The 19,296-nt window shown below is 40.0% G+C and overlaps 1 protein-coding gene across 1 annotated transcript in view; it reads left to right on the forward strand.

The window, feature by feature from the left end:
- Positions 1–19,296, forward strand: part of ADGRV1 (adhesion G protein-coupled receptor V1) — a 543,587-nt gene that overhangs the window by 431,208 nt on the left and 93,083 nt on the right. The window contains exon 87 of the mRNA XM_047076463.1: positions 17,720–17,877. Within this exon, the coding sequence (XP_046932419.1) occupies positions 17,720–17,877 (158 nt within the window). The remainder of the gene's footprint in view (positions 1–17,719; positions 17,878–19,296) is intronic.

Below are 19,296 nucleotides of genomic sequence, written 5' to 3' on the forward strand. Positions count from 1 at the left end.
AGGCAGTGAGCACTACACGGACTGGCAGGAGGGAGCCAGGGCAGTGGAGGGGCAGCCCACCTGGCAAGGCAGAGCCCCCAAGTCTGACTTGCAAAAGCAGAGGGGCCGTACTGCATGAGTTCTGACAGCCAGTGGGGCTTAACATCTGGAATGTTATAAGTCAACAGCTCTGCTTGGAGAGTGGGAGGGCTTGAGGACACCAGGAGGGAGAGTTGCTAAACCCCGGAAGACAGAGCCCACCTCGGCAAGGAACAAAGGCGCTGGCCAGCGCCATCTCCCTCTCCCATCCCCCAGCTGAAATCCCAAAGGGAACCAGTTCCCGTCACCGAATTTGCTTGCACTGTGCAAACACCCAACTCTGTGCTTCTGTGGATCCATCCCTCCGACGGGTCTGCCTGCCTCCCTCCCGGTGCTGCAGGGCCCCTTCCGCAGGGGGACCACCGATGGCAAAGCGAGCTAAGCCGCCCCTGCGCACCTTGCTGATCCACCCTGGCTAATATGCCAGATCCCATCAAAGCAGCACCACAAGCCTGGCAGTTGTGCAAGTAGCCCAGATAGGGGCCACACCACTCCACAGTACGTCCTGCCCCTGAGAGTGGGAAAGATAAGGTATACACCAGTCTTACTGTGGCCCCAGCTGTGGGCTGGGGGCAGACATCAGGTCTGACTGTGGCTCCACCCACCAACACAAGTTACTCCAGACAGCACAGGGGAAGTGCCCTGCAGTTCCGCACCACCCCAGGGACTATCCAAAATGATGAAATGGAAGAATTCTCCTCAAAAGAAACTCCAGGAAGTAGCGACAGCTAACATATTGATCAAAAATGATTTAAGCAATATAACAGAATAAGAATTTAGAATAATAGTCATAAAATGAATCGCTGGGCTTGAAAAAAGTATAGAGGACAGAAGAGAATCTATTGCTACAGAGATCAAGGGACTAAGAAATAGTCATGAGGAGCTAAAAAATGGTATAAATGAGGTGCACAATAAAATGGAGGTGTCCACAGCTCAGATTGAAGAGGCAGATGAGAGAATAGGTGAAGTAGAAGATAAAATTATGGAAAAAGAGGAAGCTGAGAAAAAGAGAGATAAAAAAAATCCAGGAGTATGAGGGGAGAATTAGAGCACTAAGTGATGCAATGAAATGGAACAATATCTGTATAATAGGAATTCCAGAAGAGGAAGAGAGAGAGAAAGGGGCTAAAGGTGTACTTTAACAAATCATAGCTGAGATCTGGGGAAGGGAAAAGGCATTGAAATCCAAGAGGCACAGAGAACTCCCTTCAGATGTAACTTGAATCGATCTTCTGCACTGATATCATAGTGAAACTGGCAAAATACAAGGATAAACAGAAAATTCTGAAAGCAGCTAGGGATAAACATGCCATAACATACAAAGGGAGACCAATAAGACTAGTGACAGACCTATCTACTGAAACTTGGCAGGCCAGATAGCAATGGCAGGAAATCTTCAATGTGATGAACAGAAAAAAATATGCAGCCGAGAATCCTTTATCCAGCAAGTCTGCCATTCAGAATAGGAGAGATAAAGGTCTTCCCAAACAAACAAAAACTGAAGGAATTCATCACCACTAAACCAGCCCTACCAGAGATCCTAACGGGGATTCTGTGAGTGAAATGTGCAAGGACCACAAAGTACCAGAGACATCACTACAAGCATGAAACCTACAGACATCACAATGACTCTAAACCCATATCTTTCTATAATAACACTGAATGTAAATAGACTAAATGCTCCAACCAAAAGACATAGGGTATCAGAATGGATAAAAAAACAAGACCCATCTATTTGCTGTCTATAAGAGACTCATTTTAGACTTGAGGACACCCTCAGATTGAAAGTAAGGGGATGGAGAGCTATCATGCTACTGGAAATCAAAAGAAAGCTGGAGTAGCCATATTTATATCAGACAAACTAGACTTTAAATTAAAGGCTGTAACAAGAGATGAAGAAGGACATTATATAATAATTACAGAGTCTATCCATCAGGAAGAGCTAACAATTATAAATGTCTGTGCGCCAAATATGGGAGCCCCCAAATATATAAAACAATCACAAACATAAGCAACTTTATTGATAAGAATGTGGTAATTGCAGGGGACTTTAATCCTCCACTTACAACAGTGGATAGATCATCTAGACACAGGATCAATAAAGAAACAAGGGCTTTAACAATAAAGATACATTGGATCAGATGGACTTGACAGATATATTTAGAACTCTGCATCCCAAAGCAACAGAATATACTTTCTTCTCGAGTACACATGGAACATTCTCCAAGATAGATCACATAATGGGTCACAAAACAGCCCTTCATAAGTATACAAGAATTGAGATCATACCCTGCATACTTTCAGACCACAATGCTATGAAGCTTGAAACCAACGATAGGAAAAAGCCTGGAAAACCTCCAAGAGCGTGGAGGTTAAAGAACACCCTACTAAAGAATGAATAGGTCAACCAGTCAATTAGAGAAGAAATTTAAAAATATATGGAAACAAATGAAAATGAAAATACAACAATCCAAATGCTTTGGGATGCAGCGAAGGCAGTCCTGAGAGGAAAATACATTGCAATCCAGGCCTATCTCAAGAAACAAGAAAGTTCCCAAATACAAAATCTAACAGCACACTAAAGGAAATAGAAGCAGAACAGCAAGACACCCCAAACCCAGCAGAAGAAGAGAAATAATAAAGATCAGAGTAGAAATAAACAATATAGAATCTAAAAAAAACTGTAGAGCAGATCAATGAAACCAAGAGTAGGCTTTTTGAAAAAATAAACAAAATTGATTAACCTCTAGCCAGGCTTCTCAAAAAGAAAAGGGAGGGGACCCAAATAGATAAAATCATAAATGAAAATGGAATTATTGCAACCAATCCCTCAGAAATACAAGCAATTATCAGGGAATACTATGAAAAATTATATGCCAACAAACTGGACAACCTGGAAGAAATGGACAAATTCCTAAGCACCCACACCCTTCCAAAACTCAAACAGGAAGAAATAGAAAACTTGAACAGACCCATAACCAGCAAAGAAATTGAATCGGTTATCAAAAATCTCCCAACAAATAAGAGTCCAGGACCAGATGGCTTCCCAGGGGAGTTCTACCAGACATTTAAAGCAGAGATAATACCTATCCTTCTCAAGCTGTTCCAAAAAATAGAAAGGGAAGGAAAACTCCCAGACTCATTCTATGAAGCCAGCATTACTTTGATTCCTAAACCAGAGACCCAGCAAAAAAAGAGAACTACGGGCCAATATCTGTGATGAATATAGATGCACAAATTCTCAATAATATACTAGCAAATCAAGTTCAACAGCATATAAAAAGAATTATTCACCATGATCAAGTGGAATTCATTCCTGGGCTGCAGGGCTGCTTCAACATTCACAAATCAATCAATGTGATACATCACATTAATAAAAGAAAAGAACCATATGATCCTGTCAATCGATGCAGAAAAAGCATTTGACAAAATTCAGCATCCTTTCTTAATAAAAACCCTCGAGAAAGTCAGGATAGAAGGAACATACTTAAACATCATAAAAGCTATTTATGAAAAGCCCACAGCTAATATCATCCTCAATGGGGAAAAACTGAGAGCTTTCCCCCTGAGATCAGGAACACAACAGGTATGTCCACTCTCACTGCGGTTGTTTAACATAGTGTTGGAAGTGCAAGCATCAGCAATCAGACAACAAAAGGAAATCAAAGGCATCAAAATTGGCAAAAATGAAGTCAAGCTTTCACTTTTTGCAGATGACATGATATTATACATGGAAAACCCAATAGACTCCACCAAAAGTCTGCTAGAACTGATACATGAATTCAGCAAAGTTGCAGGATACAAAATCAATGTGCAGAAATCAGTTGCATTCTTATACACTAATAATGAAGCAACAGAAAGACAAATAAAGAAACTGATCCCATTCACAATTGCACCAAGAAGCATAAAATACCTAGGAATAAACCTAACCAAAGATGTAAAAGATCTGTATGCTGAAAACTATAGAAAGCCTATGAAGGAAATTGAAGAAGATATAAAGAAATGGAAAAACATTCTGTGGTCATGGGTTGGAAGAATAAATATTGTTAAAATGTCAATACTACCCAAAGCTATCTACACATTCAATGCAATCCCAATCAAAATTGCACCAGCATTCTTCTCGAAGCTAGAACAAGCAATCCTAAAATTTGTATGGAACCACAAAAGACCCCAGATAGCCAAAGTAATTCTGAAGAAGAAGACCAAAGCAGGAGGCATCACAATCCCAGACTTTAGCCTCTACCACAAAGCTGTAATCATCAAGACAGCATGGTATTGGCACAAAAATTGACACATAGACCAATGGAATGGAATAGAAACCCCAGAATTAGACCCACAAAAGTGTGGCAACTGATCTTTGACAAAGCAGGAAAGAATGGAAAAAAGACAGTCTCTTTAACAAAGGGTGCTGGGAGAACTGGACACCAACATGCAGAAGGATGAAACTAGACCACTTTCTTACACCATTCACAAAAAATAAACTCACAATGGATAAAGGACCTGAATGTGAGACAGGAAACCATCAAAACCCTAGAGGAGAAAGCAGGAAAAGACCTCTGTGACCTCAGCCTCAGCATTTTCTTACTTGACACATCTCCAAAGGCAAGGGAATTAAAAGCAAAAATGAACTATCAGGACCTCATGAAGATAAAAAGCTTCTGCACTGCAAAGGAAACAACCAACAAAACTAAAAGGCAACCAACAGAATGGGAAAAGATATTTGCAAATGACATATCGGACAAAGGGCTAGTATCCAAAATCTATAAAGAGCTCACCAAACTCCACACCCGAAAAACAAATAATCCAGTGAAGAAATGGGCAGAAAACATGAATAGACACTTCTCTAAAGAAGACATCCGGATGGCCAACAGGCACATGAAAAGATGCTCAACGTCGCTCCTCATCAGGGAAATACAAATCAAAACCACACTCAGATACCACCTCACACCAGAGTGGCTGAAATGAACAAATCAGGAGACTATAGATGCTGGAGAGGATGTGGAGAAACAGGAACCCTCTTGCACTGTTGGTGGGAATACAAACTGGTGCAGCCACTCTGGTAAACAGTGTGGAGGTTCCTCAAAAAATTAAAAATAGATCTACCCTATGACCCAGCAATAGCACTGCTAGGAATTTACCCAAGGGATACAGGAGTGCTGATGCATAGGGGCACTTGTACCCCAATGTTTATATCAGCACTTTCAACAACAGCCAAATATGGAAAGAGCCTAAATGTCCATCAACTAATGAATAGATAAAGAAATTGTGGTTTATGTAGACAATGGAATACTATGTGGCAATGAGAAAGAATGAAGTATGGCCTTTTGTATCAACATGGATGGAACTGGTGAGTGTTACGCTAAGTGAAATAAGTCATACAAAGAAAGACAGATACCATATGTTTTCATTCTTATGTGGATCCGGAGAAACTTACCAGAATACCATGGGGGAGGGGAAGGAAAAAAAAAGAGGTTAGAGAGGATGGGAGCCAAAACATAAGGGACTCTTAAGGAGGGAGGGGTGGGTGGGTGATGGTTATTGAGAAGGGCACCTATTGGGATGAGCACTGGGTATTGTATGGAAACCAATTTGACAATAAATTTCATATTTAAAAAGAAAAAACTCATTTGCAAAAAAAAGTCTCTTAGAGCTCCTGAGTGGCTCAGTCTGTTAAGCCTCCAACTCTTGATTTCAGCTCAGGTCATGATCTCACGCTTCATGAGATCAAGCCCTGTGTCAGGCTCTCTGCTGACAGCATGGCACCTACTTGGAATTCTCTCTACCCCTTCCCTGTTCATGCTTGCAAGCACATGTGTGTGCACTCTCTCTATATATATAAATAAATAAACTTTAAGAAAAAGAGTCTCTTATGGTTTGCTTCCCTCTCTTTTTTTTCCCTTCCCCTGTGTTCATCTGTTTTGTTTCTACATATTCTTACCTTTTTACATATTTATTAGATATGCTTTACATGTAGGCAGAGCATTATGGGATTTTATAATAATCTTTTTTTGTTATATTTTATTTTTCTTGCTCCAAGATCCTTCAGGAAAGGAATTATACCTCATACACTTCTTATGTTTCCAGCTATAACTGTCAAATTGTAGACATATATAAATACTCAATAAATACTAATTAATGGTAAAGTCATAGGCCAGCTCTAGCAACTGTGATATGAACGTATCAAGGGTTAGATATCTAAAACACATCTTTGATGTGCTAACCCATTACTTTGAAGATCAACATCCTTAAATATTTGTTCAATAAAACATTCAGGATATCAGAATTGAAATGGGCCCAGCAACAGAGCTGAGCATTGGAGTTAGACATAACTATGTTATGTACAACTGGCGATAATGACCTTAAAATGCTTGACATATCACCTCATCTACTCACATTTCACTTGTTTTCTCAGTAGTTAAAAGTTACCCCTGTTGTTATCAGGATGTTTTACTAATACCACAAGGAATTGTATAGTATATTTTAAACAGCATTGACTAAGTCCGCTTAACAGTGTCTTAAAGATTTGACGTCAACATTTAGGAACATTGTTAGTTATTGCAGTGTGCTATAAATGTTAATGTGACTGTAGGTAATACAAGATGTTGGTATCATTGAACACTCACTTCTGCAAGGGAGTACTCTAGAAGTTTTCTCTTGGAGTGTTTGCAACTTTCACATAAAGTCAGTGGAATCTGTGGACCTGATCCCCAAAGCAATGTAATGTGGCTACCGATCAGTAAAATGTGATTGATTAAAGGCTAGATTATCCTGGGGTGTCTGGGTGGCTCAGTGGGTTGAATGTCTGACTTTGGCTCAGGTTCATGATCTCACAGGGGTTTGAGCCCCTGTGGCTCGAGCTCGCAGGTTCAAGCCCCATGTCAGGCTTTGCACTGACAGCTCAGAGTCTGCTTCAGATTCCCTGTCTCCCTATCTCTCTGCCCCTCCCCTACTCATGCTCTCTCTCTGCCAAAAATAAATAAACATTAAAAAATTTTTTCTTAAGTTGGATTATCCTTCTACCCAGTGATTTTTGCTTTTTGGAGAAATCTCCCACATTGCTGTCAGAATTTGTTGATCCTTAAAATATCGATATCACATTTCAGGGGCACCTGTGTGGCTCCATCAGTTAACCATTTGACTTCGGCTCAGGTCTTGATCTCATGGTTCATGGGTTGGAGCCTGGTGTTGGGCTCTGTGCTAACAGCTCAGAGCCTGGAGCCTGCTTTGTATTCTGTGTCTCCCTCTCTCTCTCTCTCTGCCCCTCCCTGTTCATCCTCTGTGTGTGTGTCTCTCAGAAATAAACATTAAAAAGTTTTTAAAAATCTATATCATCACATTTCTACCTTTCTCATATTTTTCATAGACTCCAATGAAACATATACGAGGGTATTGTAAGAGTATTTGGGGAAAGAACACCTCAAATTCTACAAAGTCTTCATCAGGAAAAGGAAGCAGTATTTGTGATAACATGACACACACCCCCAGTATCCTCTAAGCTATTCCTAAATGCTTTGAGCTTATTGAAATCTCAGATTTAAAGCACAAAAAAACTACATTTGCAATATTAATCTAAGATGGAAAGTACTGCCTCCTGCCTGTGTGATGCGGGATTAGCCGTACCTAAAGCTGCTTTCCTGCTAAAGGTTATACTACAAGGATCTCTGTCCACAGGTGCAATCATGAAGTAAAATGAGGGTTGGGGGATACAAAAAGACTGATATTTTTTGGACGTTAATCTTGTATTCCCATGGTCACCTCTGTAAGTCTTACTTTTATAAACTTAGGAAAACGTATCATTTTACCATCTTCTGATACAAGAAGGTGATACGATTAGTCAGAATTGATTTAGCCATCCAAGCAGAGACTGGGTGAGTAATAGGTAAGGGCAGGATACCTTGAATGCTATAGGACAATGACATTTTCTAGTACCAAACAATTTTGTTTTATGAGAACATAGAGCATTAGTACATGTAAAAAATAACAAGTCAGCCTGACCTTATTCTCATTAAATTCTGAAGGGACTTGATTCACTGGAACCTACCTGGAGCAAAGTTCCCAAGCACTGTCCAATAGGGTGATTGCAGCATTATCGTTGTTCAGAGAACAGACTGTTTGGACTTGAGTTTCTTGGAAAAAGAAAAAAGGTCATTTTGGAAATCATGATTTTCAGAATTTTTTTTCAACTTTCTCTAGTCTTTGTTAATACTTTGAGTCCAATGTTCATCTTTGGAATTTATGTGTAAAAAATATATTTTACCTTTTTAATGAGCTAGGGATGTGGGCAACTGTCTCATTCAGCAAGAGCTAATTATATACGATACAAAGCGATCTTTTGGTTTATATATCTGACCTTCAAGATTTTAGGCAGCTTATTATTTGATGAATTTAAATATCTGCTCTGTTTGAAGTACATGAAACAATATTGCTGTAGTATGTGCATGTTTTTCTTTGCTCAATCTTTTTTTAAGTAGATACAGTTTACACACTGAAACATGAGACTGATTCTTATAGTTTGGTCCTTGGACTTCTTAGAAGGCAGTTGTCAAGGAATTGAGTTAGATAGCAACACTCACCATGGTGTAGACTGAGCTCTAAAACTAGTAGACATGACAGTGATCTCCTACTCCATCTTCAGGAGCAGTGTTGTTTCAAACAACAGTGTGTGTTCACTCCCTCTTTCTCTAGCACTCACTCACCAGCTGTGTTTTAACTGTGGCCATTATAGTTGCATGTAAAACCTACTAAAGCTACTTGGAGTAAAGGGAGTGGAGTTATAGACAGTCTCGGGCATTCTCATGGACATTCAGAAGTAGACAGTGAGATATAGTTGGACCTCAGAGAACCTGGAATTAGAGTGCTGAAAACCAAAACCACACTTTTCATTTTTTAGGGACCACAGAGTCTCCCATATCTTCTTGTGAGTATCTCAATGCTCATCTACTCCTTCCTTCTCTCCTCCCTTTGTCCATTTTTTCTGTATATTCATTGTATATTTACTCCAGTGTGGATGTTTGCCCTGAATGTACATTGACTCTAATTTCCACCACTATCTGGCACCTATCCATGTCAAATTCTTTTTGTTTTTTCAAGTATTTATTTATTTTGAGAGAGAGAGAACACTTGCACGCATGTGCATTGGGGGAGGGGCAGAGAGAGGGAGAAGGAGAATTTCAAGCAGGCTCCGTGCTGCCAGCGCAGAGCCTGATTTGGGGCTTGAACCCATGAACCATAAGATCATGACCTGAGCTGAAATCAGGAATCAGTTGCTTAACCGACTAAGCCATCTAAGTGCCCCCCCCTGCCATGTCAGATTCTTAAGAGCAGAAAGTTGATTGGCTCAGCTCAACTTTTAGAGCAGAGGCACCAAGTTATAAGTCAAGGGCAAGCCAGAGAAATGACTGTCTTTGGATCAGGTATCCATCCCAAAGCTAGTCATCTGTGGCTGGGGTGTGGGGATAGAGGTACATGGCACATGGGCTCACCTTTTCAGGAAGGCTTGAGCAATGTGGGCAGTTGCAGAGCCTGTCTATTGCACTTACACTCACAAACTTTATTCCTTCCTGGGTTTTTCAGATGCAGCAGGACTAAATATCTAACCTCCCATCTACACCCACCTCAGCTCTGACACTCCCATCTCATTTCACACTACCAGTCTGCAGATGTGTTGTGTCCGTTCTCATGTTATTTGCTAGCTCTCTGCTCTTCTACAGTCAGAAAGCTCAGGTTGCTAATCCCAGGCTTCTACATGTGACAGATATCTGTTTCTCTTTTTTTGCTTCCTGCCACTTTTCTTTCTGTTTGGCTCTTCAGGCTACTGTGACCACCCTGTACTACGAAATCTCTGAGAGTGATTCTCCTTGGGATTACATAGGCCCTTGGCTTGGCTGCCAAAGAGATGTAAAGATTAGTTAAATTGTTAATTACATTCAGCTACTTTATGTTCCACTAGTGTGCTACAGGAGTGCTTCTCTAACTTTCAATGTGCACATGAAACACCTGGGGATCTTGTTAAAATGCAGTTGCCTTGGGAGCTGTCATCGGGTTTGAGACTCTGCATTTTTAACAAGCTCCTGGGTCATGCTGCTGCCCATGCTGTTAAAAGAATGATACTTGCAGTAGAAGGCTAGATTGTGAAGTGCTGTGCCCTTACTATAAATGCAGCCTTCTGTATAGGAAGCACCATGCCCAGGTGTCTTTGTATGCTCTTCCATGTTCAGCAGTGTGCCTCGTATGTGACGTAATTCAAATGTTGCTTGGGTCATTGAACTAGGCACACATGAAATGCAGGGTTTTCTTTTTTTTTTTTTTTTTTTTAATTTTTTTTTCAACGTTTATTTATTTTTGGGACAGAGAGAGACAGAGCATGAACGGGCGAGGGGCAGAGAGAGAGGGAGACACAGAATCAGAAACAGGCTCCAGGCTCTGAGCCATCAGCCCAGAGCCCGACGCGGGGCTCGAACTCACAGACCGCGAGATCGTGACCTGGCTGAAGTCGGACGCTTAACCGACTGCGCCACCCAGGCGCCCCGAAATGCAGGGTTTTCTATGCCTACTTTTTTTTTTTTTTTAAGTGAGTGTTTTTTTAAAAAAAGTGCTACTGCTAGGAATTTACCCAAGGGATACAGGAGTACTGATGCATAGGGGCACTTGTACCCCAATGTTTATAGCAGCACTCTCAACAATAGCCAAATGATGGAAAGAGCCTAAATGTCCATCAACTGATAAATGGATAAAGAAATTGTGGTTTATATACACAATGGAGTACTACAGGGCAATGAGAAAGAACGAAATATGGCCCTTTGTAGCAACGTGGATGGAACTGGAGAGTGTGATGCTAAGTGAAATAAGCCATACAGAGAAAGACAGATACCATATGTTTTCACTCTTATGTGGATCCTGAGAAACTTAACAGAAACCCATGAGGGAGGGGAAGGAAAAAAAAAAAAAAGAGGTTAGAGTGGGAGAGAGCCAAAGCATAAGAGACTCTTAAAAACTGAGAACAAACTGAGGGTTGATGGGGGGTGGGAGGGAGGGGAGGGTGGGTGATGGGTATTGAGGAGGGCACCTTTTGGGATGAGCACTGGGTGTTGTATGGAAACCATTTTGACAATAAATTTCATATATTGAAAAAAATAAATATTTATTTACTGAATTTAAAATAAATGTTAATCTAACAGAGGGCAAAAAAAAAAGTGCTAAAAATCAGTTACATCAATAAACATTTCTTTAGGATCTGATTATGCAATAAACATTTCTTAAGGAGAAATATAAGGAGAATATTACAGTTCCTGTCCTCAAGGAGAACACTGGTGTGTTTACCACTAACTCTAATATATTTTTACTGGAATTGTGGAAATGACTTTAGAATTGTAGGGGTAGCAGTTAAGGTAAATGAGCCCGTTTATGCTGCTAGCAATTTGACCTTCTGTAATTTAGAAGTCATTTTTCTATACATACAGTGAGGTTAGTGGAGTTATTGGGATGTTTATGTGTGATAATGCATATAATAAATGTCGTCACTTAATAAATGATCACTCCTGTTTTATGAGTAATGATGGTGGAATTAAGAATAATAGCAGTAATATTTAAGATAGTTTTTATTATCCAGCTAATTCACTCTAGGAAAATACTTTGTCCCTCCCTTTCCTCTCCAAGTCCATATATTACCCTAATGTGCGATTTCACTTTGTAGGACTTATCTGCAGTTTAATCTTAATATTGTTCTTGTTTAAAGTTTAAACTTCAAGGAACATGCATTTTAAGAATTCAGTAGATTTCCCTTGGTACAAAACTGCTCTAGGCACTACCATAGAAAGATAGAAAGAAAAAGAAACATGTTTTTCTACACTGCAGCTGGTTAAACCCAAACTGTTATTTTTCCCTTCACTCTGATGTCAAAAAATTAATGTGCTTAAAGTGTTTCTCTATACCTCTCTTGCCATGTTGGATGGGACAGAAAATACATACGTATACACAAATTTACATGCATATATATGTAAATTCACAAGTGAATAAAAAATGTGTTAAATAATATCATCTTTGGAAAGAAAGTAAATGGGATATGCAGTGAAAGGAATATTGAAATCACAAGTATTGGCTTAGATCTTATTTATAAATGATAAGCATCCACATAATGAATAACATCTGTATTCTTCAACTAAGGCCAATAAACAGATATATTGTACTTCCCACTCAAAATAGAAACCAGCTTGCAATAAATGAACAGTTTTTCATTCATCATACACTCAATCAATTTCTAGAATAAAACTGACAGACCATCTTCTTTATCCCCACATAAAGTAGAGTATCACCATGAGCTTCCATGAAGAAAAAGTTGGTCAGGGCAACAAATGTAGCTGTTGATATAGTTGCAACTGTTAAAGAAGTCTTCAGGAGACTTACCTTGTGAGAGGTTGGCACATGAGCCTCTGAAACATAAGTGTTACCAGCATCTTACTGAGAAGAAGTACTTACAAAGAAGACCTTAGAAACAAACATTTAGAGTTGACCCTTGAACAACACAGTTTGAAATGCACGGGTCCCCTCATATGCCACTTTTTAAAATAAACACAGTATATACTGTAAAAGTATTTTCTCTTCCTTTTGATTTTCTCTTCCTTACGGTTTTCTTTTCTCTAAGAGCTTACTTTATTCAAACAGTACAATATAGAATACATACAACATACAGAAATGTGTGTCAGTTGCCGTTTATGCTATCAGTAAGGCTTCCAGTCAGCAGTAGGCTATCAGTAGGTACATTTTGGGGGAGTCAATAGTTATACATGGATTTTTGACTGGAACAGGGGGTCAGTGCCTCTAATGCCTGCATTGTTCAAGTATCAGCGATATTATTCTTCCATTACCTAGTTCTTTTTTCATTACCTATGTGACCCAGATGTAACCCAGATAGCAGCTCCCTGGATTTCTTGATGTCCTCCAGTATACCAAGGTCAACTTGTTCTTTAAAATACAATTTAAATGAACTCAGATCACAGCCTCACATACAAGAAGTTCCCAGCATCCCTCCCAGTATTTTTAGCAGTTTTACTTGGAGCTTACATCTCTCCTGGACTCCTTTGCTTCTGAGTTCCTTCTCATGTTGATTTCATACAGGAAAAAAGAAACTGAAATACCCCAGGCCATATATATGTGTGTGTGTGTGTGTGTGTGTGTGTGCAAAATATATATACATATATAAACATATATAAATATAAACATATATATACAAATATAAACATATATATGTATATATACATATATATATATATATATATATTTTTTTTTTTTTTTTTTTTTACATCAAGTTGGGTAATGCAAGTGAAAACACTTCAAGAGGTACAAAGTGCTATCTAGGGGAGGTGATAATCTTCCTAAATGAGATAGTGACATAAAGCATCATGAATGTTCTAAGAGCAGACCAGAAGGGAAAAACTGAAGATAATGAAATAGCATCTGCTTGTTTCATCTGGCTGAAAATACAATAAAGGGTGAAGCGCTGACTAGATTTTGAAGTCAATTAGATTGTCTGTGGGTTATAATAAGAAAGGAAATTTACCCATGGAAGTTTAAAAGGGAATGAACAGCCAAAGTGAGTCATGTGATTGCAAGAATCCAGAAGAGTATTCCACACCAAAAGAGAGAAGGGTTGCCAGAATACTTTGAAGCAGGGTGAGGCAGTAATTACAAGGAACTCATTTTCCTTACCGTTTTAAAGACAGCAGATCCACATGGCCTTTGTCTCATTTTCTGGTGACTGCCAGGTCTGCTCTTGAAGCAGTAGCTGCCAGGGCACTAATCAGCTGCTTCCACAGCTCTCGTGTATGCCTGGCTCTCAGTCTCATTACTTACGTTACATTCAGTTTTCCCAAGAATTTGTTCCCAGCCTCCTTTCAGAAACTATTTCTAACATGGTATTCACTGTTTCCTAACTCTGCACATCACTCTCATGTAGTGTAATCCTCAAACTACCTGGATATACTGTATCTCTTAATCGATTGGACTGAAAGAAATTTGGGTAGGTGAGGTTCATTTGTTGTTGCTGTTGTTTTAAGGGCAGAATATACTTCATTTATCTTAGGCACTATTTTTTAAAAAAAAATTTTTTTTCAATGTTTATTCTTGAGAGAGAGAGAGAGAGAGAGAGCGAGCGAGCAGGGGAGGGGCAGAGAGAGAAAGGAAGACACAGAATCTGAAATAGGCTCCAGGCTCTGAGTTGTCTGCACAGAGCCCAATGCAGGGCTCGAACCCACAAATTGTGAGATCATGACCTGAGCTGAAGTCAGATGCTTAACTGACTGAGCCACCCAGGTGCCCCCATCTTAGGCACTTTGCATTATATGTCAGAAGCTTTATTCTATAGCACTAGAAATCCCTTTTTGAAAATGTGGAATGACATAGCTCGTTCCACCTACTTCCATGGACAGGGTCACAGAAGTGTGGAGTCCCTGACTGCTGTCTGCACTAGTGGCTTACCTTTTTAACCCTATCTCATTTGCAAGTGTCTCATTTGATAGCGTTATAGAAGAGTTGTCTGGCTCCCTAGACCTAAAGAAAGGTGATATGTGCATAAGGCAGATTGTTGGGAAAAGACCGACATGGAGTCACAGCTACACAGAAGTGGGCACAGGCAGGGCTGTGCAGTCTAGCGGTGCTGAAGTAGCCAAGAAGGCAGGAAGTGCTGCGACAGGACTAGGCATGCTGTGGACCCAAAGCCCTCCTCATCAATGATCTGGCCCCATTTTGCCCATGTGGAAGACAAACTTAGGGTGCTCTCAGCAGCCCAGCACTCATGAGAGGCCATGATTTGTGTGCCTCTGGAGAATATGGAGCAATGGGTCACTTCAGCATTGGTTAATTTTCCTGCCCCCTTTTCTGAAAGAACAGGCCAGCTTGGCCAAGGCATCATACAAGCAGGGAGAATTGCAAAGGAGATTTTTAAGAGCTGTGGTGCATAGAGAATTCCCTTCTCTTCCCAAGAGCCACTGCAGACTTGCCTAGTTTCTTATAACTTTGTAGGGGTCCACTCTGCCTCTTTTAACCAGGATAGTGTGCCATTCTTTGGGGTTCTGGTTTCAAAGGTTGTCTTCTAAAGGAAAGGCGAGTTTTTCAGAAGGCACTTCAAGTAGAGATGTGACAACCAAATGTGGTCAGCCGCTGGGAAATGCGGATGTTGAAGAGTCAAACCTATGCTATAGCACTTGGTGCAAAATGTTTATTACTGCTCGAGCAGCTCGCAATAGCTGCAGTAACCCCATTTTACAGACCGAAGTTGAATTATGATGACATTTTTCAAGGTAGAGCGAAAGCAGTGAAGTCTGTATGAGTTCCTTTGTCAGTATCTGTATTTGTCTAAGCAACTTTAGGCTGATCTCTGGCAGTGAATCCATGATTCAGATGAAAACAATCGTTTAAAGCCAATGTATGTAAAATGAGTAGCCAACATGACTACTATTTTTAGTGCAGAAATATATTCAAGATCAAAGCCATTGGTGTTTGCCTGTTTTATTTAATCATACGCCTTCTACCTGGAAGACACAGGTCTTGTGGCATAAAGATGAGTGTGCAGGGAATGATTCAGGCTTTGTGCGTCCAAATTAAATTCTAAAAGCCAGGATATTCATCATTCTGACATCTCTTTGCAGATGCAGAATGTGTATTGAACTATCTCTTGAAATGTGTCTTGTTTACTTAAGGAATACATTTACCAGATCATGTTAATTAGAAATAATACCTGAGTAAGGTCTTTAATAATGTATCTCTTTTTAAATATAAAATGGAGGCACTATTTTTCCCAGTTGCAAGAATGGCTGTTTCTCCTGACTTTCCTATACTTTAGATTTTGAGGTGTCCTTCTGACTAGTTTATGTTTTTTTCAGAGTTTTGAGTTTTCTTGAGAATCCATTATTTTTGGCTATATGTAATCTAGGTTTGTAGATATTATGTATTAAAAATGGAGAAGTCGGAAAAAGATATTTGAAATGAGACACTCCATACTATTAAGATTTCTTATAATTGAAAGTATTATAGTATTATTTTTTTTATTTTTTTAAAGGTTTATTTATTTTTGAGAGAGAGAGCACAAGCAGGGGAGGGGCAGAGAGAGAGGGGGACAGAGGATCTGAAATGGGCTTTCACTAACAGCAGTGAGCCCAATGCAGGGCTCAAACCCACAAATTGGGAGATAACGACCTGAGCCGAAGTGGGACACTCAACCAACTAAGCCACCCAGAAGCCCCAGTATTATGTTGTAAGAGGTATGTTCTTTATAATACCTCAAAAGCACAGTTTTAGATATTGAGAACATATTTTTAGCAGTCCTCCATTTTGACATTTTTTTGTGAGAGATTTGATGTAAAGAGCAAGAGGATTTTATGACCAATGAGTAAAAATTTCCAGTTAAAGCGGTGCCTGAGTGGCTCCATTGGTTGAGTATCTGACTTCTGCTGTCAGTGCGGAGCCTGCTTTGGATCCTCTGTCTCCCTCTCTCTCTGCCCCTCCCCCACTTGCTCTGTCTTTCTCAAAATAATTACACTTAAAAAAAATGTCCAGGTACATCTCAGAAACCATTTCCCATGGAATCTCAATGTTACAAAATAAGTAGTGAAAGCTTACCTTGGACTTCATTGATCTAAGTAAACTCCAGAATCATAAATACAATTGTGTAGTAGAACTTCTAAGTGGAAAGTTGTCATCATTTTCAAGAGAATTAATGGCTCTTGGAGGTATGTATAACTTAGAAACGACAAAACTGTCATTCACTCAAAAAACAAGATTGTAGAAATGACAGAATGAACCCTAGGAATCCTCAAACTTGCGTTTATTTTTTTTTAGTTTTTTTTAACGTTTATTTATTTTTGAGACAGAGCATGAATGGGGGAGGGGCAGAGAGAGAGGGAAACACAGAATCAAAAGCAGGCTCCAGGCTCCAAGCCATCAGCCCAGAGCCCGACACAGGGCTCAAACTCACGGACTGCGAGATCATGACCTGAGTTGAAGTCGGACGCTTAACCAACTGAGCCACCCAGGTGCCCCAAACTTGCGTTTAAATAATGCCTCCTTGGGGTGCCTGGGTGGCTCAGTTGATTGGGCCACCGACTTCATTCAGCTCAGGTCATGATCTTGCAGCCTGTGACTCCAAGCCCCACGTTGGGCTCTGTGCTGACAGCTCAGAGCCTGGAGACTGTTTTGGATACTGTGTCTCCCTCTTTCTCTGCCCTTCCCCCACTTGCACTATGTCTCTCAAAAATAAATAAAAACATTTAAATTTTTTTAAAAACAAAACCAAAAAAACAATGCCTTCTTTTATGAGGTCCTCAATAAGACCTTGGTCTCCATAGGCCAATAAGACAGAGCTAGAAAAGTGAATGTGAGTTTCTCAAATTTATTTTGCCATAACCTTTGTTGAAGTTTTCTGAGCACCTCAGGATATGCGTGTTCCACAGAACTTACTTTGTGAAGCAGTGGGTTGGATTTAATCGGGTAGCCTGTACTCAAACCAAGCTTCAATTTGGCAAATCAAAAATTTGCTTTTGCCAACATTTAGATACAAAGAGCTAGTATAAAGTGATGATGTAACCCATTCTGAATTTAGAAACGTGTTTATTGAAGTTGTCTGAGTTGTCTTGTCTCTTCTGTCCTCCAGGTGTTTCATCCCAAACATCTATGCGGCTCTCTTCACTGCGGCTCTTGTTCCTTTAACGTGCCTTGTGGTAGTGTTTGTGGTGTTCATCCATGCCTACCAGGTGAAGCCACAGTGGAAAGCATATGATGACATCTTCAGAGGAAGAACAAATGCTGCAGGTTTGAAAGGAACCCTTTTCCCTTTTTGTACTTTTGAGATGGGAACTTTTTAATGGTGGGAAAATGTCACCGAATAATGTTTACCAAAAAAAAAAAAAAAAAATGGAGAAAAGTTAGACTCAGCTTCTAGCACTGAAGCCATAGGTTAAGCTATGGCTCTCCAGTTTCACCTGCTTCTTGGCACTTCCTGACATGTCTCTTTCTTCAGGGTGCCATAGGTTTTATCACTGGTTCCAATTTTGTCCTTAAGATACTCGTGTTCAAGGGGCTCCTGAGTGACTGTCGGCTAAGTGTCCGACTTCAGCTCAGGTCATGATCTCACGGTTCGTGGGTTTGAGCCCTACATCAAGCTCTGTGCTGACAGCTTAGAGCCTGGAGCCTGCTTCAGATTCTGTGTCTTCCTCTCTCTGCCCCACCCACTTGTGCACTCTCTCCCTCTCAGTCTCAAAAATACATATATAAATGTAAAAAAAAAAGTTAAAAAAAAGATACTTATGTTCCAGGAGCATTTGGGTGGCTCAGTCAGTTAAGGGACCAACTCTTGGTTTCAGCTCTGGTCATGATCTCACAGCTTGTGAGATCAACACCCGCGTTGGGCTCTGTGCTGGCAGCATGGAACGTGCTAGGGATTCTCTCTCTCCCACTCTTTCTGTTCCTCCCCTGCTTGTGCTCTCTTTCTCTCTCCCTCTCTCAAAATAAATAAACATTTTAAAAATTTTTTTAAAAAGATACTCATGTTCAAGTCAATGCCTCACAGCCTTGGGAACTGCTTCCCCGGGCTTTCTTCAAGCCAAGCAAGAACAGCCTGTGTTCAACCTGTGAAATCTATTCATTTCTTTCAGCTTCTGAGCCTTCATCACAGACAGCCCTCCCTAATGCTCATGAGTGCTGTATTTTGCTTGTGGGGTTTTGATTGTGCTGACAGATGTTTAAAAACATATGTGATGGGATAGCTTCATAACTGGCTACACATGTCTGGTTACTTAAGAGCGCAAGTCTTTCCAGCGCAAGTTGGCTTTCGCTGCAGCTCATTTTTTCCCTTTGAATCATACTTAACACAGGTTTTTATGACCTGATTCTTTTTTGTTGTTGTTGTTGTTAGATTAGAGTCTCTTAGGAATTTTCTTAACTAGGAACAGTAACCATACACCTTCATAGAGAAAATTCTCTCTAAATTGGTGTCAGTGATGGGGATATTAGAGAGAATCTTGTGATCTGGGGATGGGGGACCCCTCTTAGGCCAATGAAAAAGTCTCCTCTTTTCTGAATTTTTACAGATCTAAAGCCAAATGAGTAAGAGGAATTCTTCACATTTTAAGTGCTTTCCAAAGTTTAAGCAAGTTACCATATACAAAGTCCCTGAATAGTATCTAATACATTATTATCAGCTCAACAGAAATTGTCACAGGATGAGAAAAG

Source organism: Lynx rufus, unplaced genomic scaffold, assembly GCF_022079265.1.
Source record: "Lynx rufus isolate CCGP_SWC_20201006 ecotype Redwood Valley unplaced genomic scaffold, mLynRuf1.p SCAF_1, whole genome shotgun sequence".
NCBI lineage: Eukaryota > Metazoa > Chordata > Mammalia > Carnivora > Felidae > Lynx > Lynx rufus.